Below are 10,230 nucleotides of genomic sequence, written 5' to 3'. Positions count from 1 at the left end.
ATTACTAGTAAGTGTAGGCACACAAGTATCCTAAACAAAAACTAGAAACCTTGTTCTAGAGGCCCACCCTTTTGATTGAGATTGTTGGTGTCTTTTTCAATACAATGTTGTAGCATCAAACCCTAAAGTTACTCACCATAAGGCTCCCTTGAGTTGAGATAGAAATTTTTGGGTTGTATAAGCTATGTGTGGCTTCCAAGAAGAGGGTAATTGGGTCATCCTTCTAGTCCTAGGGACCCATACCTATCCTTCTCTCGCAAAGACAAGATTGCAAAGCACTCCTTAAGGTGTTGTGCATTTGAGTTGACAAAGATTCCAAGTGTGGGCCCGATTTTTGTTACCATCATCCTTGATCTTAGGTACAAAGAGTGTTTGGAATCTCTTCTTTTGTGATAAGACCAATGGAAATTAGGACTTTAAGGAGCCCAGGCCATATCCTTATTGTTATTTAGCACATCAGTAGCCATTGTGTCTTCTTGTCTATAGTGTTTTCTTGCTAGATTAATCATCAAATATTCAGATTCAATCACAATTTCAACATTCAAAACAAACTTAGGTAGACCTTTCACCAAAAACATATCCCTGGTTTATCATATCATGCCCTTGGTTTATCATGTTGCATCCCTAATGTATCCCTAGTTTTTCCTGTTGCGTCTTTGAGTAGTCTTGTAATATGTCTAGCCTCTACAATCACATGTCTAGAATTTGAACTTGTGTATTTGGTTAAAGAGATTTAAGATCTTCAAGGCTAATTTCATAATATTCCCAATCAATCAACCCTCAATTTCACCATAACCTTTCTACCATTTTTAGTCATTCTCATTTCATGGTCTCATCCAACCCAATCTTGTCAAAGTTCAAAAAGTCTTTTGTCCTCATTATCTTACACCAACCTTAACATCAATAGGTCATTTTCTACTTAGATATATCGCCTTTCATGGTAGGATACCATCTTAGTTTCTTGAGTTACATTATCTTACCTCAGAATTTATCATCTCCTAGGAAGTCATGTATCTCGCTTGAGCTATCGATTTGTGGCTGTATATCATAGTCTTAATCTTGTCATTATTTGAGTCTCATCTTAGAACTTTGCAAGATAAGTTTTGAACTTCTATCATCCTAATCATTTGCCTCAACCTAGTCTCCATCACCCTTTTGTCATCTTGTCATTTAATCCCTTATGTAAAAACTTTCCTTTGTATGGTTGAAACTAGAGCCTAAAAATTTAGAATGGAAGCCTAAGAAGGTCAAAAGTCTCAAAAAATGGATACTTACTCTTATGATGAGGATGATTTTTACAATAATAAGTCCATTAGAAACCAATATTATAGTAGTGGTTTAGAGGATGACTCTCCAACCCCAGGAAAAATTCAAGAATTTATGGTTGATTCTAGGAGAAATAAGATGCTTGATGTTGTGTTACGTCAAGACACACAATGATACTTTCTTTATGCTTTCTCAAAGTGGTGTCAAATTGCCTCCTAATTTTTATGTGTCTAAACTTAAGGAGCTTAATCAAAATGATCCTGGTACTAGTGGACATCGATTCAGAGATATCCCCATGCCTAAGTCACCTTCATCCCTTTTGCAAAATCCAGTTGTTCCCCTTTAAGATGACCAAATTCATACCCAACACGACCAAAGTAGACCTCATGTTAATTCTCCTCGCATATGTGGTTGAAAGAACAACAATTTGCATACCAATAGTCAATCTCATGGCCATGCTTCTACCAATCAATAACATGGCCCATCAAATGACCAAAACCAAAATCATACTTCCAATATTGGGCACTCGTGATCATAATACTAGTCAACACTACCTGCAAAGTCTATTACACGATTGATGGTGGTTACAATCATGAGGAGCTAAAATCCTTGTGGGTGAATGTGGTTGAAGTTATCATGAGGTACATTACTTTGGATGGTCGCTACAAAATTATTTTTACCCATCACTTCACTATTATCAACCATTTTAGGCATGATAGGTGCATTTTGAAATTGTTCTATCTAGTGTCATCTCTATATAATTGTGTTAATACCCATCTCAAGAATTAGAGCTCCCCTATTCTCCACTAGGGTTTGATTCTCTTGATTGTTAAACATTCCAAATCCCTCAAGATTAAGGTCCAACCCTTGGCCTCTAGAAAGAAAAATATTCACTATGCCCAAAATGTTCATTGGCACAACATAGATGAGTCTTTGGAGTCTAAAACCTCTGATGAAGATCCCTTCCACCTAGGAACCCATAAAAATAAATCTTCTAAGGGTAAGGGTTTTGTTCCTAAAAAGAATGTATCTAATAAGGATGATTATGACTATGCCCCCTCAAATGACTTTGTTCCTGATTCCTATAGCCCGAGCTCTGCTAAAAGGGTAAAGCCCTAAGGCATCCCGCCTCAGATGGCAATAATAGGATTTTGAGCTGGGCTCTACCTCTGGAGTGAAAAGGACGCCCCCCCCCCTCCCCCCCCCCCCCCTGCCCCTTAGAATCCTACATGATTTAAAATGCCTAATATTATAAAGATTGAAAATACCACTAGGATTGTTGGGGATCAACAGATTCTGGATTTTCACAATGAAATCACAGTTGAGCAAGACAAAGCAACCCCTATGGGTAAAGATGCAAGCTCCTCTATGGTAGATTTTAGGGCTAGCTAAGTTGTGGTGAAAGTGGTTATGAAAGGCCAAACCAGTTTTTTCAATTGGGTGGTCGCGAAGATCCCTAGTTTGAAAAGTAGGATTAACTGCAGGATGGAATTCCTCCCCTTCTTTAGATAGCACAAACAACCTTCTTGAGAAATGTCAGAGACTAGTGATAGATGTCAAAGCCACGAAGAATGATCATGAAGAAAAAATAATGAACCTGGAGGTGGCTATGGATGGGGTTGATGAGAAGCTGAGAGCGGTTATTGTAGTGAGCAGAACTGCCATGACCCATAGCACGGAGGGCCTTCAGAGGCTAAATGAAAAGGCTCAATCTCTTAATGTTTCCCCTTCGGCCACTCATGCCTCCCCCTCAATATCAATCTGCAGCAAAGGCAAGGTAAAGGAGTTCATCTAGGAAGGCGAGACCTAGACTAATTAGAGACCTTCAAGTTGCAACTGAAGAAGGGATAAAGGTAAGTAGGTTAAAGCCACTGATATGGAGGAGTTAGTTAATATCAATAGTACTTTTATTAAGAAAAATGTTAAAATAGTTCAAATGTTGAACGAAATTGTTTAATCTTTGGGTCTTTAGACCTTATTTTCTGTTGTTTTTTGTTGCTACTAGCTCGTTGTGGCTTCGCTACTAGTTTGTCTTTGTAGACTGTTTCTTTTTGTATGGGTTTCGGGTCCCTAAAAAACCCATTTTGCACTAATCCAAAACACTACTTGCAACGCCAACAATATCATACTTATGTCCCTCCTCCAAGTGGTCACAACAATAATTACATTCCTCCTCCACCTCTCCATGGGGATCAATACAATAGCTATGTTCCTCCGCCTCCACTCGGTGGCCAACATCATGCTTATATTTCCCCTCCAAGTGGTCATTACAATCACTACATTCCTCCTCCTCCACCACCTAATGCCTTAGGAATAGGGATGGATCAAATAGATATGGTAAAACATAATGGAAATTTGCAACAAGTGCGAGAATCACAACAACAATTGGCTAGCATGCAAATAAGGGCCCCTATCAAGAATTATACACTTCAGAATATTTGTCCTTATCCTTTTGATAGGACTATATACATGCCACCTTTTCCCCCCAATTTCAATGTGCCTAAATTGACAAGTATAGGGGAAAAGATGATCCTAAGGAACACATTAGAGAGTTCTTCATTACTTGTATCAAGGTGGCTCACGATTATTCTTATCTAATGTGCCTCTTGCCACATAGCTTAAGTGGGCAAACTATGGAGTGGTTTTCATGATTACCTCCTAGGATTAGGTCTTGGGGTGAGTTGGCTAAGAAATTCATTAAACACTTCTCCTATAATATTGATCATGAGGTCTCTATGACAACTCTATGTAACACCAAGCAACGCAATGGAGAATCTTGTTCATCCTTCTTACAAAGATGGATAAGTTTGGCTAGTAGTTGCCCTTGTCATGTTCCACAAAAACAAATGGTTGAGATCTTCACGTAGAACCTGAATTGTGAGATTGGATTATAGCTTCGTAAATTATGTTCGACCACATTTCAGGAAGTCATTGAAAAGGAGCTATCCATTGAAAAGATCCTCCTGGAGCAAGGTAACATCAAGATCTACAAAGATAACAAGGATGGCCCTAATTCAAGTAATAAGGAAAACCTCCACTTTTGGAACAAGAACAAGAACACCGTTAATGATGAGGTTGTAGATACGAATATGATTAAGATGACCCAACCTTTGGTGAGCTTTCCAGGAGCTACTGCATTGAACAATCAAGTTAATACCCAAAGGACAACAAAACCCATGTGTCACAAAAAAAGTTTGCACCTTTAGGCAAACCCATTGGATCAACATTACAAAAACTTGTTACTAATAAACTCAATACCTTACCAGAAGCTAAACCAAAAATAAATATTTATTTATAAAAAACTTCTATTAAATACCCATTTCACTTCTACTTTCCAACCAAAACTATAATCTTGTACCAAGAAACAACCAACCGAATTCTCCAAACAAAGTATTTTTCCAATTTGCCTTTTAACCTATCATCACTTTACACTAGTGGGTATCTTTAACAACTTTCATTATGCTGACTCACCAACATGAACTAGACTGGTTAATAAGTTCCATCGTTCATTTTGGGAGGCTGCCACGAATAACACACAAAAGGTGGAGATCCAACATCTTTAAATTGCCACCTCTTAAAAACCGCCGACTGTCACACCTACAAATTTACAATCCCCCTCGATAACTTGCTCAATTTCATCACCTTTTTCTCAACCACCATAGAGCTTACCAGTGGGAACGCAAGAATTATTTGAATATATATATATATATAAACCTCTTCATTTAACTTGCATTGTATGGATCCTAGTGCTTTGCCCATGGCTGAGACAGTGACCTTCATCTTTTCATGTGACGTGAACGGTTTGGCAATAAACATGGCTTTCCATTCATGACGTGTTATTTTTTTAGTATCTCTCTACGCCCATTTCTTCACAACTGTAATCATCAATATCAGTATCACACAACTAATTTTTCGTACATTCATATCTTTCTAAGAGAACGTCGACGAATCTCCGCAGAGACCATTAAGTAATTCTTACGCAAGATGTTTCTCTAACCCTAGAATGCTCTTCTCTCTTTCTCTCATTCCAATCTAAACAAACCTCAAACTTATTCTTACGTTTCACATTGTCAGCTCAAAGCCCATGAATTCACGGAACCCACAATTATTTCAGGGCAATGCTTCCTTCCATGGTGGCATTTCTAAAGCGAGCTTGACAAATTTCTTGTGTAGCTTGCATTTTTTCTGCAAGAGCTAATCACTAATCTTATCAACCACGTCAGAAATATGTGGAATACTCAAATATCCATGACAAATGAGAATGAGTTGGCATATGGTTGAAGTTGGATGATGGATTTTATTAAAGAAGTATCCTTCTTTCCTTGGATTTAAGGAAATCACAAACTTATGATTTAATTAATCCATTTTTTTTTTCAAGTTTATCTTGTAATTCAATTAGTAGAACACTTTAATAACAAATGGTTTTAGGTTTGGATCATAGGTGGTCCATATTACTTGTAGCTGAATATATAGTATTGGAACTAGGTTAGGAGCCCCAGACATCTACAATGTAGCTTTAAGGGAGGACTTTTGAAGTAAGTCACATCCCCAACCCATGATAAATTGGTCAAGGATGGACCTATTTCAATTGATAGAACTTTCCGATAGCAATGAAAGATCCTAGATTCGAATCTTTAACTAATTCATATGAATTATAATTCAATACCACTACTTTATATGATCCACTTGAATTCGCATCGTTTACACTATCGAACTTGATCCCATGTTTTCCTCAATGAAAATAGATTTTCATTTAATTAAACTAGTTTTACTTAGAGATCTATGTTATAGGTATCGTGTAGACGTCTAAATGACAAATTCCCAAGTTGATATAACCTACTGGGTGTTGATAGACTGGTTGTTGAGGTGCACATGAAGCTGTCATTATCATTGTTTCCAATTGATAACCATGGCATGCCTTGTAGGTTATGGAAGTCTGATGCTTTTGGACTTCAATGTTCTTGAGAAATATTCGAATATTGCTATATAAAGCTCCTTTATTGCACCCAAATGCCACTGAGCGACACAAGTCGCCTTGAAATTGTTGAAGCATTAAGGTGGCACAAGCACTGCTAGACACAAGGCATTTTGCTACTACCACAGATACTATTACCCAGAATTGCTCAACGGTATGCCCTGCAACTGTTCTAGCGTTTGGAGCCTTGTGAGTATTCAAGATATTGAATTCACAATTTTGTGGGCTTATAATAATATATGTAATATATTGTTTATTTGACAGGATTCGGAGAAACATCAGGAATTGACAAGGTTTTTTAAATTTTTAAAGAGTACATATGGCAGAAATTGGAAGCAGTTGTTGTGTGGGTTTAGCACCACTATATGAAAAATCTAAGCCAGTTTTGGCTATGATATCAATTCAGTTTGGATATGCTGGGATGAATATCATTTCAAAAGTTGCGCTCAATCAAGGAATGTCTCACTTCACCTTGGTATTCTATAGGCATGTGATAGCCACACTGGTCACTGCTCCTCTTGCTTATGTCTTAGAAAGGTCTCTAAATCTAAGCCTACTTAACGATTACAAGTTGTAAATTGCATTCACTGTATCAAAATATTATGTTTCATGAGAATCTTAGCTTTCGTTTTGTGTATGTTGAATCAGGAAAACAAGGCCAAAACTCACATTTGGGATTTTCTGCCAGATTTTTCTCAGCGCTTTGCTTGGGTAATCATTTTATTGTCAGCCTTCTTTTATAAATCCATTGCTTGCCCCTTCATCACCTTGATTTAATAGTGTAAAATTTCTTGTTTATGAGCAGGGCTACTATAAACCAGAATTTCTACTACGCAGGATTGGATTATACCTCAACTACATTTGCATGTGCAATCAGCAACATAGTTCCTGCTCTGACATTTCTCATGGCTATTCCTTTAAGGTTGTTTTATGAAAAACCTTACTTAATATTTCCAATATTTTCTTTTCTTGTCATATAATACAGTTCTTCATGTATTGAATTATCATATAGATTTTATCACATTGTTTTTACTTGAATAGATTAACTTCCTGGGTATAATGGAAAGGCCTGCTATATGAGTTTTAGGTTGGAAAGAGTTGGGATTAGAACCTCAGCTGGTCAGGCAAAGGTTTTGGGAACCATAGTGTGTGTAGGTGGAGCCATGTTCATGACAGTATACAAAGGAATGGCTATTCAGTTATGGACCACTCACATTCATGTGAGCGAAGGGCAGGCTAATGCTTCTCAGCCTAAAGACTGGATAAAAGGCTCATTGTTAATAGTCGGCAGTTGTATCTTCTGGTCATCATGGTTTATTATGCAGGTGAGAGTATGTTTCCTCTTTCTAGTTTAGATCATAGATAGTAAAGGAGTTATGTTTTTCTTCCTTATCTATGAGATCTAATAGCTCTTCCCAATGGATTGTAGGCAAAAATCAGTAACAAGTATTCAGCTCAGTACTCTAGTACAGCCTTAATGTGTTTTCTAGTGGTGATTCAATCCGGAGTGATTACCCTAATTTTTGAAGGACGGAATCCTTCAGTGTGGGCTATAGGGTGGGACCTCAAGCTTCTTACTGCAATATACTCGGTATGATCTAGTTTTTTGTGAGTGTTTTTCCGTATTTATATTGGAGATCTGATTTATTTAAGAAGGGGATACTTATAGATGATGATAACATGTTTGTTGTGCTTAAATGTTTAGAATGAGTTTCAACTAATATGGGTTTCTATTTTGTTTTATATTATTTAATTTCCCATGTGTTTTGATTTCATTGTATGATTGAGCATTGGGGGTTTTTAACTTACTTTTATTTTGTATATCTTTTTTCCTTTCTTTGTGCCATCACATGTTTTTAGAACCCAAAAAAAACTTTCCTTTATCTTTTGTGCCTATCACATATTTCTAGAATCCACTCGAAGGAATTTTGACACTGTATTCCTTTTTTAAATCATTTTTTTTTCTTTTGTCATCACATGTGATTAGAATGCACCATAAAGGATAAGAAGATATAGGATAGCTATACATATATGATAAAGAAATTGGAGAAACATCATTGAGACTCATTATTTAATATTATTTGTATATTTTTTTAAGTTCAGTTTCTATGTTAAGTTTTCAGATTTCATTAATAATGGAGAGATACTTTGAGTTTAAACAAGAGTTTAGTTTGTTCATGTGACCTTGTACTCATATTGTATTAATGCTAACATGATAAATCACATTAAATGTGCAGGGAGTGGTGACATCTGCAATATCAGTTTGTGTGATGTCATGGTGCATTCTCAAAAGGGGGCCTTTGTTTGTGACTATGTTTAGTCCATTATTAATGGTAATAGTTGCAGTTATGAGCTCCATTGTCCTTGATGAGAAGCTGCACTTAGGAAGGTTTGTGACCTTTAACATTATTTCTTTAACCTTAAAATGTTTCAGTGTTTCAGCCTCACCCAAACATAATTTTTCTTTGCGTGCAGTGTGATTGGCTCAGTTCTGATAATCATAGGTCTCTATTCTGTGCTGTGGGGAAAAGGAAAAGAAATGGAAAAAGTAACTAAGACCCTAAAAGGAGATTCAGTGGAGAGTTTGAGTGGTCATGACTTATCCAACCACTCTGGTTGTGAAATCAGCTACACCAAAAAGCCAACAAAATCACCAACGAAAGAAGATCCATCCAATAATAGTAATAACAACACTGCAATTCAAGAAACAAGCATTGATTGCTCTGGCATTGACAAAACTATTTTGGAAGACCAAGAAGATGATATGGTGATCACTGCAGAAGAAACTCATAAGCAGATTGGAGAAGGATGTGTTTAGCCTTAAAGCATGCAAACAGAGAAATTTTTCTTTATTTCTCTCCAGGGTATATGCACAGCATAACCATATTAATAATTGCCGTTGCTATTTCAAGGCCCTAAATATTCTTCACTTTTATCATATAAAACTCCAATTTTGTAATTTGGTTTTCACATAATATTTTTGTGTGCCAACCCTACTAATTTTACTACAAATAAATATCTAAAATCAGCTCAAATTCTACATAGATATAGAGATCCATCATTACATAGGAAATCAAAGTTTTCCAAGGAAAAAGTAAACAGCCTGCATGATTGCTCTTTCTTTTACTTTTTTGGCCATTTTTGAGGCTTTGGATGCCTCAAATAATATATGTCTGATTATTTGGGTGACATAAGCCATGAAATTAGATATGAAAAAACTAAAGAGCTGTGGCACTGGTTGGTGTATTAAAGGGGGAAATCACGGGAATGAGCACAGGAATGTAATGTCAACACCCTTTTTAAGTAGTTGACAGTTGAGCAGAGGCAGAGGCAATTTGATCTATGACTGATAGACAAGTTTTGCTTTCTTCAAGTTATTGTCCTGGATTCCACAAGTTTTTCTTATATAACTGTTAGTTGGTACATGTCGATATTACAATCATTCATGGAGTTTTCGTTTATACACGATCCAATAACACGGGCAAGTCTTTAACGTCATTGTGAATCTAACTTATATCTTACAATTTCATAAAAAACAGGCATGAAAAGGTACATACAATTCTTCAACCATGATATATATATATATATATATATATACTATTGTTAAACACCAAATTTTCCCTAGTGAATAAATATATACATAAAGATTCTGGTTAAACATCACATTTTTTCTTTTAAGTATATAAAGGTTTGATGTGAATAGGGGAAGAGCATCAATAGAATAACCGTCACCTTATTGTCATGTTGACCTCCCAATAGCCGTCATAGTGAAAACACCATTAATAAATTTTGGTTTGTACCAATAGCCGATCATTTTTGTAATTAATTGGCCCATTTGTGTACCACTATTGGAACATTTGTGCACCACTATTGGGACATTTGTCAACAAGTACTAGCAATTTTGAGTTGACGTTACTGGAACATCTTTAGTTAGGTATTAGGCGACAATTTGAAATGTGTACTTTTTGACCTTTGTGCGCATAAGTGAT

The 10,230-nt window shown here is 36.4% G+C and overlaps 1 protein-coding gene across 3 annotated transcripts; it reads left to right on the top strand.

Moving 5' to 3' along the window:
- Positions 1-6,094: 6,094 nt before the first annotated feature.
- LOC131041219 (WAT1-related protein At5g07050) lies at positions 6,095-9,618 on the top strand. Of its 3 annotated transcripts, none has more exons than XM_057974238.2 (8): positions 6,095-6,395; positions 6,506-6,727; positions 6,890-6,952; positions 7,047-7,163; positions 7,329-7,566; positions 7,671-7,832; positions 8,479-8,630; positions 8,717-9,618. In XM_057974238.2, exons 2-8 carry the CDS (start codon positions 6,561-6,563, stop codon positions 9,057-9,059), a joined length of 1,242 nt encoding a protein of 413 aa, XP_057830221.1. In that variant the 5' UTR covers positions 6,095-6,395; positions 6,506-6,560; the 3' UTR covers positions 9,060-9,618. The 3 variants fall into 3 exon arrangements, with proteins under 3 accessions (XP_057830221.1, XP_057830220.1, XP_057830219.1); XM_057974237.2 differs by having other exon boundaries at positions 6,096-6,430; positions 6,506-6,778; XM_057974236.2 differs by having other exon boundaries at positions 6,097-6,395; positions 6,506-6,778.
- The last annotated feature ends 612 nt before the right edge of the window (positions 9,619-10,230 follow it).

The sequence above is a fragment of the Cryptomeria japonica genome, chromosome 11 (genome assembly GCF_030272615.1).
Source record: "Cryptomeria japonica chromosome 11, Sugi_1.0, whole genome shotgun sequence".
NCBI classification, from domain to species: domain Eukaryota; kingdom Viridiplantae; phylum Streptophyta; class Pinopsida; order Cupressales; family Cupressaceae; genus Cryptomeria; species Cryptomeria japonica.
The sequence above is the reverse complement of the archived record's forward strand: the minus strand, read 5'-3'. Positions and strand labels throughout refer to the sequence as shown.